General features: G+C 43.1%; 1 protein-coding gene across 2 annotated transcripts; it reads left to right on the plus strand.

Moving 5' to 3' along the window:
• The first annotated feature begins 855 nt into the window (after nt 1-855).
• Nucleotides 856-20669, plus strand: TIMM44 (translocase of inner mitochondrial membrane 44). Of its 2 annotated transcripts, XM_080566245.1 has the most exons (13): nt 856-1009; nt 3081-3188; nt 3679-3849; nt 4402-4482; nt 5143-5292; nt 6351-6490; nt 6978-7063; nt 8065-8157; nt 8489-8613; nt 10296-10346; nt 13074-13163; nt 17082-17192; nt 19896-20669. In XM_080566245.1, the coding sequence occupies exons 1-13, from the start codon at nt 980-982 to the stop codon at nt 20013-20015; spliced, it is 1356 nt and encodes a 451-aa protein (XP_080422371.1). In that variant the 5' UTR covers nt 856-979; the 3' UTR covers nt 20016-20669. The 2 variants fall into 2 exon arrangements, with proteins under 2 accessions (XP_080422371.1, XP_080422372.1); XM_080566246.1 differs by lacking the exon at nt 856-1009 and having other exon boundaries at nt 3084-3188; nt 3684-3849.
• The last annotated feature ends 573 nt before the right edge of the window (nt 20670-21242 follow it).

The raw sequence follows: 21242 nt of genomic DNA on the forward strand, positions 1-21242 counted from the left end.
CTGCCACAGTCAGAGTAGCCAGAAATCCTAGACGTGGAAAACCAGCTTGAATTAGATACTTCAGAGCTACTGTGTATGGGGAGGGAGGGGGATGGATGCTTCACAACTGCAACACTTTCTCCCCTTCCTCCAGCCCATAATTTTCAAGATACCATACTTTTCAAAAATGTTTTCTGTACGCTTCAAGCTAATGAATTTTAGTTTCTCTTGCTTTTTCAGTCACAAAAAGCTAGCATAAAATAAACGCCCTTTCCAGAAGCTCATTCTCATGCCCATTGTCCTTCAGTTACACTCACAGAAGCACTTACAGGATGTACAGCTCAATTTACGCAAAGTTTTTATATTGCAGTTCAGTAATGGACAGTTCTCTTGCACAGCTCTGCTGTTGGAAGGTAATCTGATGCAGGGAAGCGTAGGAATCTCAAATCAGCTTTGCTATTGCAGAAAATGTAGTGAACAACCCCTGAGTTGGTATGTTTGCTACGAAACTAGCTAGCTGTTCCCAGAGCTGAAGAAAAACCTGCGGGAATGTCCCCTTCAGGAGATATTTTAGGAGGTACTTCAGGAGATGCTCGACATGCTGCCAAGTCTCAAGAGAGAGATGCTGGGAAGAACAGAAGAGCGGATACTGCACTTGATCTTCTGTTTTGGATTTAAAAAAAAATGCACTCTTTGTAATAAAAAATGTTAGTTACGATGTTGTTTGACTCTCATTTTGGGGGTAGGCAGGGCTGTGAATGCTCCCGGGGACATCCAGAGGCGGTTTGTCACAGGCTGGGCTTCAGGAGCTGGCCGTAACTCAACACAACGGCGAACGCTGCCTGAATTTAATCGTTTATTTAACTGTCTTAAGGGAGCCTTAAGGCAGAGACTCCGCGGGCCCTGTCCCGCCGCCGCCCGTGACGGGGCCGAGCCTCAGCGGCGCGCGGCAGCGGCGTCAGCGCTCGGCGCCGCCCGAAGGTCACACACCGGCCTCAAGATGGCGGCGGCGGCGGCGGGCGGCTGCCGGGTGAGCGTGGGGAGCGGGTGGCGGGCGCTGCCTTCAGCCGGGGCCGGGCCGGGCTCTGTGGGTCCCCCCCCCCGCCGCGGGACCGCGGTGGGGGTCAGCGGGAGCCCCGGCAGGGCCGCTCCTCTCCTCTCCCGCCGTCCCCTGAGGCGCGGCCCGGCCCGGCGGGGAGCGGGGTTGGGGCGCCGGGGTCGCAGTTACCTCAGCGGCGGGAGCTCCGAGGGCTGTCCGGAGAGGCGGGCAGCCTCCGGCCTCATCCCCCCTTCCTCCTCGTCCCCTGCCTTGCCTGTGCCGCTGAGGGGATTCCCTCCTTCAGGCTCGGGGCCTTCTGCGTTCTCTTTCCCCTTCACCGGCCTCGCCCACGCTACTGATTTACGTTAGCTTCAGCACAGTGACCCACGCTGCAAGTCTGAGCTGCTATAAAGCTAGGGAAAGCAGTAAATTTAGCCTAGGTCTGTCTTGGAGCTTCTAGGGAGTCTTACCAGAGCTCTCTGTAGCCTAGGACTCTTCTGTTGATGGGGTCTTACAAGGCTGAAAATAAACCAGGAGGCTGTTCTCCTTTGTTGAGAGGTGAATGGATGTATTAATTCAATGCAAACGTTCTGGTTCTCAAAATCTATTTTTGACATCCTTTGAAGCTTTTTGATCTTCTCATGTGCACAAAGCTAAACGTGGCATTAAGCATTTCTTCCAAAGTGGTCAGTAGCCCAGAAGAAATCTGCATTTTGGCTAGGAACTGCGATCTGTTAAAATCCAGCAGGCCTTCTCTCCCAGGTTTTAATGCTCTTTTTTACAGTTAATTATTGTAGATGTTTCAATTATGCATATAGTAATCTCATTTACTCTTGCCTGTTACAAAACTTGTCCTCAGTGATGGCTTGGGCAGCAAATTTGAAGGCTGTGGAGAGCATTTCCTTCTTTGATTCAAACTCGATACTTTTAAGTTCAGCAGTCCAGCAAGTGGGTTGTAGGTAGAGCTACAGAGCTGAACTTAAAAAAAATGGAAAAACTTAAAAACTTTAAAAAAGGGGGAGCTGAACTTAAAAGATGTGACTTATTAGAAACATGGAACCCAGTGAGTTGTCATAATGTGTATCTTTGGGCCATTAGGGTATGGGCAATGATGTCAGATGTAATGTCTGGATGTGGCTTATGGTGTTTGGCAGCATTGTGTTGTTAATGAATCCCAGAATGGCCGAGGTTGGAGGGGACCTCTGAAGATCACCCAGTCCAACCCCCCTGCCCAGCAGGATCACCTGGAGCACGTTGCGCAGGATCATATCCAGGCGGGGTCTGAATATCTCCAGAGAAGGAGACCCCACAACGTCTCTGGGCAGCCTGTCCCAGTGCTCTGGCACACCCCCAGTAAAGAAGTGCCCCCTCATATTCCTCGTATTCCTCCTGTGCTTCAGTTTGCGACCGTCGCCTCTCGTCCTGTCACTGAGCACAACTGAAAAGAGTACGGCTCCATCCTCTTGACCCCCACCCTTCTCTCAGATATTTATACATCAATGAGGTCTCCCCTCAGTCTTCTCTTTTCCAGGCTAAAGAGGCCCAGTTCTCTCAGCCTGAAGCCACAGGATAGGGCAGCATGACAGTTTACAAAACTTTTCAACATCTACAAGCCTGATAAAACATGTAGGCACATTGTTAGTTTGGACACAGAATTCAATAGTCTCAGGTTAAAAAGTGTTTTCCTAAATCTTTCAATGGTAAAGCCCATTTGTTCTGACCATGCTTTGTTCTATTTTTTTAATTATTATTTTTTTATTAGTTTTTGGTAGGTTGGTTGCTTGGGTTTTTTTGTGTGTGTGTGTTCATGCTTGCATTTTTTTTTTGGTGGTTTTTTTTTTTGTTCTTTAGGGGGAGCAGTTTGAGAGAGACTTGCAGAGAAACCGTTTGGCTTGCGTGATTTGGGTTACACAAGTCCTTAGGTTACTCAGCACTCAGAATCTGTTCCCAGGAGACCAGTAAATATCGTCCATTTGCAGTATTCTTTTCTTTCTTCCTTGGCTCTTTAAGACTGCTGTCATTTTGTATTGTGTGCTAACTTGATTGTGCGTTTTGATTGCAGAAATGTCTCATCAGTGGCATATGGCTTATATCTAGGAGATACCCGGTTCCTGCAGTCCACAGTGGCACCACGTATAGAACGAGCACACCTCTTTTAGAGATCAATCAGGTTGGTTAATGGCTGATTTTTTTATTTTAGGATGAATGTGGTTTCCCGTTAGAGTACTGAATCTGCCAGATGTGGATACGTTTCTGAGAAGCAGCAGTTCTAGGATGAAAGTTTCAGCTTTTCAAGATATACTTGACAAATTCAAGGATTTTTGTAGTAGCAGAGTCCAAGTGACAGAGTTCAGGAGTGGTGCTCTAGTAACTTCATCTATCAGGTTGTTTCAAGCCTGGTTAGTGTCAAACTGCCCCTGGAGAAGCATTTTTTTTTTTTTAATGTCTATATAGATTTCTTTCACGGGGCATCAGGAATAGGTCTGATGCTTGGCTGTTTTAAGGGGAAGGTGCTTCTTTTTCAAGGCAGAGGTACATTTTTCTACAATATTTAATACATTAGAAGTGATCCAGTGCTTGGCTTAAGTAAATCTACCTGCTGGCTTTGATACTTGTTTAATTTCTCTTTGGATTCTGCAACATGTAACAATTTTCTTTAGTCTAGATGTTATTCTTCAGGAGGAAGAAAGGGTTTTATATCAGGCTTTGTGGAAAACATCAAACAAGAATTAGCAAAAAACAAAGAGATGAAAGAAAGTATTAAAAAGTTCCGAGATGAAGCTAAAAAGCTAGAAGAATCTGATGCTCTTCGAGAAGCAAGAAGGAAATACGTAAGTCTTCCCCGTTAATTCTTTTGACGTTTTCATTGCATAGTCGCTAAGCTATTAGAAAGACTCAAATTTAACATTCAGAACTGAACTGTTTAGTTATTAGCATGCCTATTTTTATGAGAAGTTCTGCTCGGCTGTAAATACTGACAGGTAAATGGATGTCTTAGTGGAAATCTTTCCAGTAGACCATTTGCTGGAATTTCTCAGATAATGAGCAGATAAAATAAGGGGACATTAAATTTGATGTTGACAGTGTTAGTACTTCTTCTATAATCTTTAAAGAATTATAAACAGCAGTAATTAAACGCTGGTGCTGGTTACTTCAGTAGTGTGCACCCTAAAATGGATTTTACCCAGCTGAGAATGTTACCTTCTGATTTTTTTCAGTAAGAATGTGTTCCTCATTTGAAAAAAAAAAATATATATATATATTAGGAAGAAAGCTAAATGTATTAATCTTACTTAGGCCTAAGCAGTTGTAGCTCTTTTTTTGCCCTATGTTACAATGTTAATGGGGTGTTCTATGTGCTAATTTTTTTTTTTTCCCCACAGAAAACCATTGAATCTGAAACAGTGAAGACCTCAGAAGTGATTAAAAAGAAACTTGAAGAAATCACTGGTACAGTTAAAGAGGTAAAACACAGCCATGGAGTAACCTTTCCCTATGGCAGTTAGGTTCTAAGGTTCTGTGTTTTGTGTGTATTTGAATTATCACCTTTTCTTTTTTTTGTTGGTGCAAGTTGTTTGCTATAGCGTAGATGATCACTGTTGCAGATCTTAAAGGACAGAGTTGTTAACAAAGTTGCAGCATCCTGGCTCTTGTAAACACAGCCTAAGTAATATATATGAACGTGTTGGACTGAGAAATGCATTTGCTAATTCTGCAGGAAGATTTGAATAGCAAAGAGCTGTCTCAACACTACTGTGCCTTCTCTTAAGAAGCAGTACCTAACTGTTTCAAAGAACAGAACTGGGATATTTTTACTCTGGCATCGTTGGTCCTCCTCTTTGAGGTCAAAAAAAAATATTTTCTAAATGTATGGGTAGCAGCCATTACAAATGGGTATGGTCCTGTGAGCAGCCGAATTATTGTTCTGCACAGACGTTGTCTGAGTTTCAGTGGCGAGCCACTATTCCAGGAAGTCTCTCCTGCGACACGGAACTGTGTGTTCACCTTGGGTTTGGTTAGTTTTATTGCGTGTGCATCAGGTCTTTAGCATTCATAAAGAAGGCTTACTCAAAATGTGTTTTCACCTGTGTTTTTGTGAACTTTTCTTCCCTGTTCTGTTCCAGAGTTTGGATGAAGTAAGTAAGAGTGATATTGGCCGGAAGATAAAAGAAGGTGTGGAAGAAGCAGCAAAAACGGCGAAGCAGTCTGCAGAGTCAGTGACAAAAGGAGGGGAGAAGTTAGGCAAGACAGCAGCCTTCAAAGCTATTTCTCAGGTACTCCAGCTATTTCTCAGCTATTTCTCTAAGTCCCATGCTTCTCTGGGACCCAGTGCTGCGGACACTGCTTGTTAACATAGAAGCTATGTGCAAGCTTGTGCTGAGTATAAAATTAGATGCAAAATTTTTATTTTAAGGCCCTTTTCATTAAGAGGTACTGCTTGTGAGCCATTGTAATAAGCCGATAAATTGAAGAAATGTATTTTATAGGTGTAGCATTCACTCAGTAACCCTAGAAAAGTCTCGAGTAGCTGAGCTTCTATTAAAAACGTGTAATGGGGAAAGTTGGTATCTTTGTTTGTGGAGTAGAGTAGTAACTGTCCTTTTTCTGTAGACAGGTTCTAGTGGTATTCTTGGGAGCTAGTGACTGAAAAACTGGCATGCCTGAAGCTCTCCTTTCCTAGAAAATAAATAACCTAGAAAAGAAATAACCACTCATATGTTTTGACATCACCTAATAAACTGTCAATTAGCTTAAAAATAAATATTCCACTTGACTGGTTACCTGTGCCTCCTCAGAAGTATTAGATTTAGCCCTTGTAAGAGGAGATACCAGGCCAGATGGAATGTTAGTCTTAGCAGTCAAGTCAGTTTCTGTTTCTCATAAGATGTCCTCTACTAGCCGATTGGCTAGCTAGACATCAATTTTAGCCACTCTGCACTGTTTTTTTTTTTTTCTCTATTGAAACCTGTTATCTTACTGCAGCTGCTTCCTAACCTGAGAACTGTTTGTCCCTTCTTTGAAGCAAGCTGCTAGGCTGTACCTTGTAAGCAGCCATCAGGGTTTGACTGTTGACTGTGTCTGCGGTTTCTACCACACTGTAAGAACTTCAGGTAGATTCAATACAACCACAAGTTTGCAGTCCCAGATGTAACTCCTTAAGCAGAAGGCCTTGGCACTGGTGTGTTTGTCCATAGATAACAGCAAAGAACCATTTGATGAGTAAGAGAGCCAAGAATAACCTATCTTCTTCCTTCAACAGAAACAATTTTCATTTTGGGGGAAAGGAGGGAAGGAAAAGTAAATCAACCTAATAGGGGTATTTTCTTTTCAGGGAGTAGAAACCGTTAAGAAGGAAATAGATGAAAGTGTTTTAGGGCAGACTGGTCCTTACAAGCGTCCAGAGCGGCTACGAAAAAGAACAGAATTCTCAGGCGAGAGGATTAAAGAGGAACGAGTATTTGAAGCTAATGAGTATGTATTGTTTATAATTTAGGGTAAATATTTCTGTGTACAATTTGATAAAAGCTTTAAAATTTAACTGCAGATCAAAAATGGTTAAAGTGCTGAAATGAAGCTGTAGGGGGAGGTGTGACCTAGCAAAGCAGGTAGGTCTGAGAGCAAATTGCCACCACAAATTGATGATACTGTATCTTCTGATAGTGAAGTTGGGCATTTAATAATACAAAGTGGGTACATAATGTTCTATCATGAAACTATGACTTGCAGGTGTTACTTTTTCTCAATTCTAACATCTTGCTATTGAATTACATTTGGCAGGACTAAGTCTGTGCTCTCCTTTCTGTACTGCCTTGCTCCACTAAATCATGTATCTTTTATGCTGTGCATCAGTGTCACTGCTACTGCATGCTGCAGTGATATTCAGTGGGCTGTCGTTCTTTTTGTTTTCACTCTCATGTAAGTTACTTGTTCACAAGTACCCATCTTCTGAACTTTCTAGAGAGGCCATGGGTATGGTGCTGCATAAGGACTCAAAATGGTATCAGCAGTGGAAAGATTTCAAGGACAACAATGTGGTGTTCAATAGTAAGTGTTCCAAAGGCAAAGTAGTAGCACGTTATTTTCTCTGATCTGATTCTTGTCATGTGGGATCTGACGCCATCTATGCAACTAGTCTAAATATAATGCAAATCAGGACATTTTTTTGTTGTTGTAGCTGTTGCTGTGAGGTGGTTTGATTAGGAGATCTGCAATATTGTCAACTATGTGTCTTTTCCAAGCTGCTCCTTTTGTGTGCACATCTCTCCCCCAGTCAGGCATTGTCTTTGGTCAGTCCCAGCTCCCTGTAGGTACCTTCACCGTTGCTCAAAGAATTCTAGATAGCTTTTACACTGTTAAGACGCCAGGGCATACAGAAGTGCATGTCACCGGGGATAGGGCAGGCCTCTTCTTGTCCTTGAGCTTATGGTGAGGAAAAATCTTGTTTTCAGTGAGCTGGTTTCTACTGTCATCCGCTTACAACTCTGGAGTGTGGGGAACTTTGTCATTAGGTTGTTGTCGTCGTTTGTTTTTTGCAAAACGTAAAAGTACTGGATATCTCTACTACAGTGGGCGATAACTTTTGATAGTCATCTAGATGTTTAATATTTCTGAAAAGTGTAAAGAAACGATAGGACGAGGGGCAACGGGTGCAAGCTGGAACATAGGAGGTTCTGCTTAAATATGAGAAGAAGCTTTTTCACGATGAGGGTGATGGAGCACTGGAATAGGCTGCCCAGGGGGGTTGTGGAGTCTCCTTCTCTGGAGACATTCAAAACCCACCTGGATGTGTTCCTGGTGACCTGATCTAGGTGTTCCTGCTCCAGCAGGGGGATCAGACCAGATGATATTTCAGGGTCCCTTCCAGTCCCTAAAATCTGTGATTCTGTGAATATGGGGAGAAAACTAGATTTTGAAATGAAATGTTGTTAATCAACAAAGAGATTTGGAAGAGTGCTAGCAGGCTTCATCTACAACCCGTTGCTTGATTTTTCTAGTTCAGGAACTTAGTGGAAGGACGCTGCTGCTCATGTCTCCTTTTCTTTCAGGGTTCTTCGCAATGAAAATGAAGTATGATGAAAGTGATAATGCATTCATTCGAGCTTCCAGAGCTGTCACAGACAAAGTCACCGATTTGATAGGTAATGCTTAATCATTGCTTTGATTAAATGCCATTCTCTGGCCTTCTAGCTGTGTTGTTAGTGACTGTCTGTGATGTACCCCATGTGGTACCAGCTTTTTGGGAAAGATTTGGGAGCTTTTTTGTATTTTGCATGGATCATTATCCAGTGCCATACAGTGTAGCAACCTGCTATTGGCAATATGACGACAAGTGTTTGGGTGGGATAAATCTCAAGCGTAACCTACAGCCTGTAGGTGTTTCAAGATGAGTCTTTCTTCCGTCTGTTAGATAACCCAAGGTTCATCTTTCTCTTGTTTTCTGGCAACGGTCTCTCTGAATTGTTTTATCAGGTGGATTGTTCTCGAAGACAGAAATGTCTGAGGTTTTGACAGAGATACTCAAAGTGGATCCCTCCTTTGACAAAGATCGTTTTTTAAAGCAATGCGAGTGTGATATAATCCCCAATGTCTTGGAGGTAAGGTAGGGACAGAGTGTGATGCATTTGTTTTATTTTCTCCTTTACTGTAATGTAGAAGACTTCTCTTTCAGTTTCCTAGTGCTAAAATTAAAAGCAGGGACTGTATTTGCTTCTCAAGCACCCAGCTTTGCACGGGATCTTACGTACAGTAATCTTAGGAATAGGAACTTGCATTTTCCATTATAGTTTAGTTGAAAAACATATTTCATAATTTAATAGCCTTGCCAAATTTCTTTGGGCCTGGAAAAACAACTGGCCATCTTCTCCCATGAGTAACAGTATGAACACGAGAGGGATCAAACTGAACTAGGTGAACGAGCAGTTCTGAGCATCAGATGTTGGTGAAGGGAAAGAATTTGGTGCATGTGCACTGCTGCTTTCTAAATGATCTGTAACTGCTTCTGAAGACCAGGTCATAACGAATGGTTCAGTGAAAATATTTCTGGCCCTAGTCCAGAAAGTATATGAAACTTTTCAAAGACTAAGTTGTGAAAACACTCAGAGGATGACAGCAGAGATGAAGGGTGTGCTACAAGGTAAATCCATGAAGGATGTTAGTACAGGTGTGTATAGTTCCGCTCATTGTTACATCATGTCAGGAAAGCCTGTGAAAGGAGGGTATTCAAAGAGGTACAATAGCAATTGTTTTGAGACATTTGTATGAGATTGGAAAGATCAAGGCTTGAAGAGAAGGAAATAATTGCTAATAGAGAGCAAAGTGTCATTTTTGTCATCCTACAGTGTAATGCAGAAGCGTGTTATGATGTTGGAAGATCTTATCTCAAACTGATACATGCCAATACACAGAAATATTTGTGATACTCTAGTCGTGAGGTAGCACTGTAGGATGAATAAAAAAAGCAACTTGATGCTTATAGATACAACCGTCCAAACTGATGCATAATTCGTTTTTGTCACTTCTGTCTTTCTAGTGACTGACCTGTGTGTATCAGAGGCATGACTGAAGCTGCAATGTCTGCAGTGAAATAAGACAGTGAATAGTCCAGTCCAGCTCCCTGTCCTGACAGTGCCCTGTCACCAAAGCAAGCTGCAAAAGTGTGGTGCGCTTGACTTGGAGCAGTTTTTTACGGGAGAGTTTTTTCAGGCTGTACGTGGCCAGCTTGCTGATGCCATCGAGCATAAAGATTTAGAGCCATTACACTGGAAAACACCCTGCCGTGTAGAACTAGCTTTATTTTTGAAATTTGCTAAATTTCTAGCATCTGTCTTGTTATGAATTCCAGGTGTTTATTACAGGGTTTTAAAGATAAACCTTTTTATGAGTTGCAGTGTGATTTTTCTGCTCATTGTGTTCCCTGACAATTTTTCAGCCTTAAAAACTATGGACCTTATATCTGTTTTGTACTCCTGCTTCTGTTAGATCCCACCTCCCAGGATTTCTGGGTAGGGTGCATTCTGGTGATGTGCTAGACAGTAGGACTTAAATTTGTGTCTTAATTATCTAAAGATTTATGTACCTCTGACTAGGTCTGTGTTTTTTTGTTTTTATAGAAGTTCTTATTGCTGTTCCTTTTTGATAATTCTTGCTCTTTTCCTACGTCAGGTTTTCATCAGATGTGGGGTTTAAAATAGTTTGCTGCTGAAAGTGCTGTTACTTCAACTCTCAGACAAGGCATGTACTTTAAAATGTTCAAATTTTATTGATTTTTCTATTTTAGGCTATGATGTCTGGAGAGCTTGAGATCCTCAAAGATTGGTGCTACGAAGCAGTAAGTATAGCTACTAAAAATGTCTGAAAAGGTTTAGGATTCTCATTTATAAGCAGGTGTGCCGTGCTTTCTTTGCAAGCCATCTAGCCATTGCATCTGTGATGTTGCTTGCCTGTTTTGCCTGGCTACTCCCCCATCTCAAATGTTCATACTATAAAATGCTAATGCAGTGGATTTCTGGAATGGTACGGATATGAGAGATAGTGAATTGAGAGAGAAGCTCAAACTAGTCCAACTAGCTCCAGTTCTACACAGCCATTGTTGATTTGGATGGGCTTTAGTAGAGCCTTTGAGGATTGGTGCACTGTATATTCTAAATTCCAGGGGCAACTGAAGTAATTTCTAGTACAGAAGTCTCCAAGAGTCAGTGAGTCTTTCAAGAACTCGTGACGTGAGGTTTCATGGGGCTTCATCAAATCAGTGCGCAGCTTCAATCAACTTAGTGCGTATGCAGCCCCAATTCACACATTTCCATTATGTTTAACATAATCCCAGCATTGCTCTGGCTGCCTGATTTTCCTGGAACTATTTGAGCGTCTTGACACTGGACTGGTTTGTAGGAGGCTTTATTAAGAGAGATGCAAAACGAAGTGAACACACAGATCCCTCTTAACTTGAGACTTACTTCAGCTTTAATGAGCCAGCGGAGCCTGAAGCTATGGGGAACGAGTGGAAAGACAGCGTATGGTCAGCTGTGTTCGAGCACAGCAGTGCACAGTATGAAGAAACTGTGCTGGGGTGGCTGGGTTTGTTGGCTCTGTCTGCCCTGCATCCCCCGGTATCTCGATCACAGAATGGTTTGGGTTGGGAGTCACCTCTGGAGCTCCTGTGATCAAATCTGCTGCTCAAGCAGGGCCATCTGGAGCAAGCTGCCCAGGACCACGTCCAGACATCTTTTGGAGATCTGTGTGGGTGGAGACTTCACAGCCTCTTTGGAAAACCCATTCCAGTGCTCTGTAACCTGCACAGAAAAGAAACGCCCCTGATGTTTAGCCAGAACCTCTTGAATTCCAGTTTGCGCTCGTTGCCTCTTGTCATGGCACTGGGCAGAATCCCTGATACGGTGTGGAAAGGTGCAGAGATGTTTGAGCTGACCCAGAAAGGTGATGATTTCCTGCTTGCAGGGGCAAGTTGTCCCTGGAACTGTAACGCAAACGCAGCTCCACTGCAGTATCCCAGCAATCTTGGCAGGCTCAAGTTTTTCTGAAATTGCAGCATAGAAAATCAGCAGCCTGGATAATCTGGCTGCAGAAAACTGAATTTATTGCCTAGATGGTGATTTTATTTTGTACTGGTATAATTTTTCAGTATTGGATAAACTTCTTGAAGGATTGAATATGAATTTGTTGTGATTCAGTGATTGTACTGTTCATTTAACTTCATGGAAGCAGATCTTTACCTGACAATATCATTTAAACATGACAGGACACTTGTTCTCCTCTTCACTCTGCTCCAAAATAATTCTGTTGTCAGCTGTGCAGGCCTATACTTGATTTGTTTCTAAATAATTTAACTGCTTAAAATGAATGTTCTCCTTACTAATGACCACCACCAGAGGGCTGGAAATTCACACGCTGGAAGAGACAGTCTTTAGCATTTACAGTTTTTGAGGTTAGCCGTTGTTGTTATGTCTTTGTAACAATACTGCGTGATGTAAAAGTAGGATATTTAAAGCAGTCTGAAAGTGAAGACAGGTCTTCAGTGTTTCAAGCCACCTTTGAAATCGTACCATAGAATTCCTTTCAAATCTCCAGAGGGAAGTAGCAGATTGCTTTGGTTTATAAAACACAGAGCAAGCCCTTCTAAGCTGGTTGTAGTTACAAATTAAGCTCATAAGTCAAGAATCATCCATAAAATAAGGCAAGGTAGGAAAGGAGTCCTATTAATGAGAATCCAGAAGATGAAGGTTCTTGAGCAGAATCATACTGAAAGCATTAAGTTTGTGCTACTGGTTGCTAAAATGTTGGAATACAAACCAGTAAGGCAAGTATACAGAGTTATAGTTTACCTAAAACAGTGGCCTGACAGTATAGTTTAGACCAGGTGACATCCAGGTGTCCCTTCCAACCTAAACCATTCTGCAACTCTGTGTTTCATAGAGCTGTCTCTGCCTGCTGTCCCTAGAATCCCTGGTTTGTAACTCCAGCTTTGCTCTAGTCTATCAGTATACTTCTGTAGGATTTTTGCCTTTAAATGCTTGTGACAAAGGTTAGAGGATTAGTGGTGGGGAGGCATGGTAGGGGCTGCCTCCTGTTTGTTTGATAGCAGCCAAAAATACTGTGATATTGAATCCCCAACAGCAGTTCTCGATGCATAAATAATGAAGCATATGTGCCTAAAAGGTGGCAGGAGGTGCTGGTTTGCCTCCAGGTTCTGGCTGAGCGTTAGGAAACCAGCTTCATTTCCAAATTGTTTCTCCCTTTCTGCTCTCAGATCAGAACTTGCAAGTTCCTTGGCTGCCAGTTTGACTCAGTGTGCATATTCTGCTGTGAATGATGGGTCTCCTGTTCTGTCCAGGGGAGATGGGATTCTTAGGGAGAACTTGGTTATGTGAAGCCCGGAACATTTGATGTAGCTGTTTGATATCTTGCAAGACACTTGCATTCAGCATATTTGCAAAAATAACTGACTTTTACTCTTTTCTGATGGTTCTCGCTAAGCAGAAAATCTCTTTTTCTTTGACAGAACAAATTTAAACATGTAACACAAGTTTGTTCCTTCATTTAGACTTACAGTCAGCTTGCTCATCCAATCCAGCAAGCCAAAGCCATGGGTCTCCAGTTCCACTCCAGGATTCTGGACATTGACAACATTGATGTGAGTATCCTTTTCTGTATTTCACCTTGGGGAATGAATTAGAAACTCACGACTTCATGTTTTTTCTTCTTCTTTGCTCTGGCTGTTTTTTGCCTCATGCTACTCTGGTATTTACCATTTCTGCTAACAGAGATCATTGTTACTGGAAGGGAGACATGGGATAGATAAGAAGGAGTGATTTGCTGCTGTGTGATCACGCCTAAGTTACAGCATTGTGGTTTGTCTCCTCTATGCCAGGGCCCCTTGGTCTTAATCACCATGGATTGAGAGAGGCTAATAATAAAGGCAAGTAGCACTAACCCAGTGCTTTCTGTGAAGGGCTTTGTTGATGCTTACGCTGGATGGTAACGTGCAATGCCTTTGTGACCCTAGGTTGTGCAGGAACAGTTATCAGAGAGAGTTAACAGCTGTTCTGTATGGCTCTTGATGACTAGCGAGGTAAAGATACCTAATTTAAATCATCCTCTTTTAGTTTAAAGCCATTACTCCTTGTCCTACACTCCCTGAGAAAGAGTCCTTCTGGAGAGGGCCCCCAGTTTCCCCAGTCTTATCACCGATGTACCTATAGAAACCTTTCTTGTTGCCCATGATGTCCCTAGGGAAATTTAATTCCAAAAGGGCTTTGGCTTTCCTAACGTGCTCCCTGGCTGCTCAGACAGTGTCACTGTATCCACCCCAGGCTCTCTGTCCCTGCTTCCACTTCCATTTCTGTTTGAGTTTGGCCAGGAGCTCCTTGTTCATCCATGCAGGCCTCCTGGTGTTTTTGCCCAGCTTCCTCATTGATGAGTTATTAAATGTCTCTGTAGGGACTGATGTCAGGTCAGACAGTATTCAGGGTTTTCATCAGTAATCTAGAAAGAAATACGAAATTGTTGCTGATCTGTTCAGACAGTTACCGTAAAGCTAGGGGCAGGGCCATTCCTGGAGGAACAGAGAATGCAGTTACATCTACAGAATAAGGACCTAAACCCACAGGTGATCTGGTCCAAGGGAAGGACGTGGAGAATGGCGAGCTTTCAGGCAGAGGTTAAAATGGAACATGGTGATAATAAATACTGTTCATAAAGTGGGAGCTGCTCCTGATGTTGTTTGGGTACATCGGCTTGCTGGATGGTGTTTCCTTATAGTCATATCCACCTGCAAAACTAGAAGTTAGGAAGAATTCAGCAGCCATGATGGAAAACCAAGAGAACAGAATTTGGTGCTGTTGGTGGTTTGCTCAAAGGAGTTCTACTGATGCAGATTTTTCTCTGTCTGCAGCCCTGTGCGTGAGTCTTTCTTTTTGTGCTCAAATCATTAAAAAAAAATGGAGTGGGTGCAGGAGAGCTTCAGAAACATCTGAGGAGATGCCCTGCAGCAAAAGATTTAAAGAGTTTGTCATGTGTAGCCCTACAAAAGAACAGTGGGAGCTGACCTGCTTAATGGCTGAGTATCTTCACAGGGAACAAGAAAATCATCTACCTGTTAATAGACAAGGCGTCTCCTAACACAGAAAGTTAATGCTTGGTCCTGTTCCTCAGACCATTTTGCATTGGTGCCTGATAGGCTTCTAATTTTCTCATCCATCTAGGGGCAGAGGAAGTCGTTCCTACCAGTTTGATAAGTTAGGTATTAACTGCAAGCACGTGCCAAATGAGCAGGAAAATTTCGGTAGCATCTGCAATTTGCCTGAATATCTTGAGCAATAAATAGCATGTTTGAACAAAATTAAAGCTGTGGAAGTAATAAACATGACTGCTTTTTTTGTAAGCCTCTTATTTAAATCAAATATTTTTCTGTATTGTTAGTGTCTGGGAAACCCGATTTCATTTTATGCTGAATAACTTTTTTTCTTCTGTAGGTGCTAATTAGTATAGAGCTGTGCACTGATTCTGAGTAGTGCATGAGAAGACATTTTGTTGTTAGCTTGTTTTAGAAGTCTATTTTCACATAAGGTTTCTCAAGAAAATTACATCATCTTAGTTGAAATAGGATCGATGTGGAAAATAATGAGTACAGTTCTTATTACACCATTTGTGTTGCAAGAAAGGAGCATAAAAGGATGCTGTATGTTTAAATTTTTAAATGCATTTCCCTAGAAAGGATTTATAGGAGTATGTTGAGTGATATCATCCACAAAAACTGTTCACTGAATTTGAGAAAGAATGTTGAGAAGATTTTAAGGGAGTTCACATGCCACAAAGTTTGCAGCATTAAAATTAAAATCGAGTCTTTAAAACATCAGCATAAGAACTCACGTTCCAGGTACCTGCTTAAGCACTCTAATTTCCTACTTCATTAGATAGCTGCTGCCGTTAAGTTTAATGAAATTTTGGGTCTTTGATATTTGTTAGGACTATTCATTTAGCTGCCTAAATGTAGTTTTACGTATATGACTTGTGAAACAGGATTTCTGAACTTGATGTGGGGGGAGTGATATGTATTCTGTCTTGAATATAGTGTTTTTTTCAGCTGGTAGTAATACCAGCATGGAAGTCTTGGTACCTGTAAAGGATACACCCTAATCAGTGATGTGGTCCCCCTCCTCCTTGAAACACGCACGGAAATGTGTGTTGTCAGAAATTGTCAGTACCAGATGGTGTCATATAAAACGAGTGTCCCAGAAATGGGTCCGATAAAGAGCTGTGAGATCTGGTTTTAGATAGTTGACTACAGGGCATTATGCATTGCTGGATGAGCAGGCGCATTCCAAAAATGCAGCCTTGCCTGGAATGGCGTGAGTTACTGCAGTGCTAGAGAACTGATTCCCTCTGGATAAGCAAAGGAGCGTTGCAGAATTGCCGAGTTTTCCTCAGGGGAGAATAAAATGCATATACATTCCATTCCTGGTTCTCATGCTCTGTTGAAAATAGCAGGGGGGCGGAGGTCTTGTCCTCTTGCAGGAATAATACAGTCGATGTTTTGAGTAGGATATGGGAATACAATGAATAGCTTACCCCGTCTTAGCTGGAGAAGCAGGTATTGATGTCCAAGTTTGTGATTTAAAGCAGCGATGTGCACGTATAAAATGCAGTGCACGTCTTTGTAAATTGTAGCATGTTCTTGTAGCTGTCTCTTGTGATGCATTCTTTGCTATGTGATAAAATGCAATGTGTTTATTTTTTTTTTGGAAGCATATACAGAAGAATATAATTCTACTACCTAAAGTTTGCTAATTAAATTTTAAAATCTAGTTCAATACTACTTCATGTTAAAGATCTGTTTATAAGCATTTTCTTTGGAAAATGTAGCTTTTTGCTTTTGTTTTTTTAAGAGCAGGGTTTCTTTTATTATTACTTTCTAATTTGGAAAAGATGAAACAGAGCCTGCTTATCTTTTCCAGGTTTTTAGATTTGGAAATCCTGTGAAAACTTTCAGAACGATTTTGGGAAATCTTTTAAGTATAGAATAGAATAATTCAGTTCGAAGAGACCTTCAGAGAACATCATGTCCAACTGCCTGACTACTCAAAAAACAAAAACAAAACAAACAAACAAAAAACCCTAATTCATATTATTGAGAGCATTATCCAAATGCCTTTTCAGCACTGACAGGCATGGGGCATGAACTGCTGCTCTGGGAAGTCTGCCCCGTTGCTTGACCACCCTCATGGTGAAGAAATTTTTCCTAATGCCTAGTCTGAACTTCCCCTGGCACAGCTTTGTGCTGTTCTCTTGCATTCTGTCACTGGTCACCAGAGAGAAGTGACTGGTGCCTCCCCGAAGAAAGATTGATTTTGGGAAAAAGTTTTGTGATAAGGCATGTAGCACTTGTGTGAACAGAGCAGGTATAACTGGGTGAAAATAACTACATTCAGTGCTTGGAGGAGGTGGGATTGTTAGCTGTGTCAAGTCACAATAGTTGTGTTAAACACTTGTTGCTTTTACATTAATCTGCAGAAATGTCTGTTTTCTGATAGATTTTTTTTTTTAATTGCAGCTGGCTATGGGGAAAATGATGGAGCAGGGACCAGTATTAATCATCACTTTTCAAGCTCAGATTGTGATGGTAATAAAGAATCAGAAAGGGGAAGTGGTAGAAGGCGATCCGGTAAGTGATGTTCACCAGCTGCACATGGTTTCCCTAGGCCCCCTGCTAGCCGTGTCAGTTATATGCTCTCTGTAGCAGGTCCCTGTAGCGGTGTGTGGTGTATTTGCATTTCACCTATCCACACACTTTATAACTCACACACAAATGCATGCTGTCTTGCTCTAATGGCGTTGCTGAGAATATCGGGGAATATCCCCCTTCGAGGGGAAGACGTGTGAGGGGCTGTAGCACCTCTCCTGTGAGGATAGGCTGAGGGAGTTGGGGTTGTTCAGCCTGCAGCGTCCTGCAGTGTTTCTAAATCCAGTTGCATGCTTCCAAAACAGTAATAGAGTGAATTACTCACCCTACTCCCTGGCTAGGGTTTGTGGGTGAGCTTGTTCCTTGAAGGGTGAGCCCTGAGATCCCCTCAGGGGTACCCTGAGAGGCGTCTGAGCTCAGTGGGAGGTTGAGGGTGCAGACTGCTGCAGTCCTTGGAGCTCTCCAGGAATTCTTGTTTGGGATCGCTACTTATAGGATCGCAGGGCCATTGTCTTTCGGTCATTAACTTTCCAGAAATCAGGTCTTTGCCAGTTTGTTTAGGAGTCACGTTGCACAGTAACCCCTCCCCTTAGCACTTAATTACATCCTTGTCAATCAGTCACACCACAGGGCCCGATATGATTAGAGGGGAGGCCTGATCATCTGAGGCCTGTGTCATTGCAGAGTGGTTGACCCTTTTGTCACTATAGCTAACTTTGTGGCTCGATTCTGGCTGCCCAGGAGGGTGGTGAGATCCTTTCTGTTCCTTTCAGTCATTTCACAAATGTAGCGATTTATTTCTGGAGTCATAGAGTTTCCCATTTCCGTCAGTTTTATTTTCACGTATTTTCTTTGTTGTGGTTATTTTGGGACTTGTATAGAACAGTATTAGAGGTTTCTTCACAGCAATTGAAGTTGTAATGGTGTGTTGGGGAACGTTCTGTGGCTTATAGGGGCTGGTTTTGGCCCTTATAAAGGAGATGTCTCCTGGTCAGATACTCAGGGCTTCTGGCAACAGGCTGAGCTTCAGTGCTGCCTTCCAGCCCTGGCAGTCTCTCTTGGTATCGTGGCCTCTTTATCTAATTTTCTTCCAGTTGAGATTTTAAGTGCATTTGTGAATTTTTATCTGGTGCTGCCTCTAAAACAGCTGCCTTTTGTTTGGAAATCTGTCTGTGAGGGAGGAGGAACCTGCTGTGCCCTGTGTGTTACAGAATCACAAAATGGTTGAGGTTGGAAGGAGCCTCTGGAGCTCGTTTGATCTGACCCCCTGCTGAAGCAGGGTTGCTCAGGACCATGTCCAGACATCTTTTGAATATTTCCAAGGTTGTAGACTCCACAACCTTTGTGGGCAACCTGATCCAGGGCTCAGTCACATTACATGACTGTACTAATAGTCATCACATACTTTTTTCTGATGGCTGTGTGTTAGTAGCAGTGATGAATTTAGACAGAAAGCTTGAGTAAAGTTTCAATTCCCTTCTGGGCAGCTTTGGCAACTCAGAAATGGTAAAATCAAAATAAACTTTGATTTGTGAAAGGAACAGTCATGGAAGAAGGAGAGCAGTTAAACTGATCGTAGCACCTGTGATGCTGTGTCAGATTTGGGTTCCTAGGAGCACATTGTCTGTCTGATAGGCAGTGTCACCTCTCTCCTGAGAGATGCAGAGACTTTGTCATGTGTCGCTGGAGTGACTAGTCAGGGAGTTATTTTCGTAAGACCATGTGCCATGGTTTTACCCAGCTGGGCAGCTGAGCTCCGCTCTCTCATTTCCCCTCCTCAAAGGGAAAGGAGGAGAAAATCCGATGGAAAGGGCTCAGGGGTTGAGATAAGGATGGGGAGATCACTCAACGATTTCTGTCCTGGGCAAAACAGACTCAGCACCAGGGAGGTTAATGTAACTTATTACCTATTACCAACAAGCTAGAGCAGAGAGAAACAAAACAAGATAAAAAACCTAAAAACACTTTTAGTGGTGGGTCCCTTTGGAGCCTGCTGAAACTGGCCCTTGTCTAACATGGGGCAGCTGCTGGATTCTTCTCGCAGAGGCCACCCCTGCAGCCCACTGCTACCAAAACCTTGCCACATAAACCCAATACACCATAAACAATGGATTCAATTCATGGTATGATCTAACCTACGTAGCTAAGTTATTATTTTTACCTTCTGTTCCCCCTCAGATCTAGTGGTGATAATTTCCAGTTAATTTGGGCTGCTCGAATGGAAGTGTGAGTGTTAGTGATGTAGCTGTGGGGAGAGGATGCAGCTCTCAGGCTGGTTTGGGAGTGGCAAAGCTGGAGGGAAGAGCCTTAAACTTGATTGAAGGCTACAGACAGCAGTACAGCCTGACAGTCAAACCAGTTTGAAACCAGAAATGTAATAACAGTTGATGTATTGTTAATAGAAAGTTGGCCGTGGTGTCAGTTAATGTTTGTCAGCCAGAGATATTTGGGAATTCTAATTCTGTTTTCAGATATGGAAAGTTTATCTGTTCCTGATCGCGATAAAATTTCTAACCACAATTTAGTAAACGTTGCTGGAGCTAACCTTGTTTGGGACCTTCGGGCTTAGAACCTACAGAGAAAAATGACAAGCCTCTGGAGGAAACATTAAGCATCTCCGCAGTCAGTACTGAGCTGGGAGGTCTGTGACCGTAATGCGAGCTCTAACAAGGATTTTCCTTCCAGGACAAGGTTCTGCGGATGCTGTACGTATGGGCACTGTGCAGAGACCAGGATGAGCTCAACCCCTACGCTGCCTGGAGGTTATTGGACATTTCCTCATCAAGCACTGAGCAAGTTCTCTGAGAAGAATTACGTCTGAGAGCTTCCTGTCCCTCTCTTCAAGCAATGCCGGTTCTGAATTTGCACCAGTCTACTGCATGATGATCTGCGGGGGAAAGAGGCTAGATTGGTTCCTTTTCAGAAGAACAGGCTGTGAGGTGTGCCATCGTTATGCCAATTCCCATCATGAACTGGACGAGTCTGACACATCTGCCTTACACTTTGCTGTGTAGCTGTTGCACTGTAAGGGTGTACGGTAGATTGTAATGTGAGTGCTCTAAGACACTAGCAGCTGCTGTTGGCTCCTGTTTTAATCGTGGCTGAAGGAGGCTGGTTTGGGTTCTGTGTATTTCCCAGTGCTTCCAGTGATACCCACAGAGGTGGGTACTGAAGAGCAGCGCAGTGAGATGTGGCGGGTCTAGTTGCGATCTGCTGTCATCCTCTGATGGCCTTACATCAGCCCTGAAAAGAACTTAGAGGTGCTTTTAAGGCACCGTTGGTCTCAGCTAATCCACATCTCGTACAAAGTTGCACCAGTAAGCCTTCTGTTGCTGTAGTGTCTTGTACCTCACCAAACCAAATGCAGTCAGGTATTTGCACATGACTTGGAGTAGAACAGAGTCAGGATGGAGGTGTTTGCATCATCACACATAAACGCCCACAGTTCTGCAGGGGGAACGTTCTTGTTTGTGGTGTTTCTGTTCATCGTGTCAGCTGGTACCGCTAAGCACGCACCTGCATTTCTCTGCCAGGCGAAGCTGATGGTGCGGAGGACGCGGGCTCTAACTGGCTGCAGGGAAGCAGGCAGAGTGCTGGAACAGGGATCAGGAATAAGGATGGACAGAGGAACAGCAAATGAGTGAATAAAATGCAATAACAAGTAGAATGCCACCTCTTGTAGCTCAGACAGTGATTAAGTGAGATGAGAAAAGAGGGTGCGGTTCCCTTACTGCGTGAAGTTCTTCCCAAGCATGGCTTTCTTCACCGGATGGAATTCTGCTTTGGGGGGTCACACACCTGTCCTGGACCGGGTAGCAACTGGAAGGCATCAGAGGGCAAGCTGCAGACACGTTTACAAAGACTCTTGGTTCTGAGCTTCCACTGAAGGCTCAGCTTGGGGATTGTGGTGGGGTTCAAACCCTCAGCTGCATCCCCTTAATGGAAAGTGAGGCTGGGGGGAAAGAAAATAGTCGTGGAAGGTCATCAAAGGGCTGATGTGCTGCTGTGTTCTGCCTGTGCACAGAACAGGGT

Source organism: Anser brachyrhynchus, assembly GCF_964034855.1.
Source record: "Anser brachyrhynchus genome assembly, chromosome: 23".
Classification (NCBI taxonomy): domain Eukaryota; kingdom Metazoa; phylum Chordata; class Aves; order Anseriformes; family Anatidae; genus Anser; species Anser brachyrhynchus.

Coding starts and splice junctions, on each gene's coding strand:
- TIMM44 (XM_080566245.1), top strand. CDS start 980: ATGGCGGCGGCGGCGGCGGGCGGCTGCCGG. Junction 3,850..4,401: donor GAGAAGCAAGAAGGAAATAC/GTAAGTCTTCCC, acceptor TTTTCCCCACAG/AAAACCATTGAATCTGAAAC. Junction 13,164..17,081: donor TGGACATTGACAACATTGAT/GTGAGTATCCTT, acceptor TTTTAATTGCAG/CTGGCTATGGGGAAAATGAT.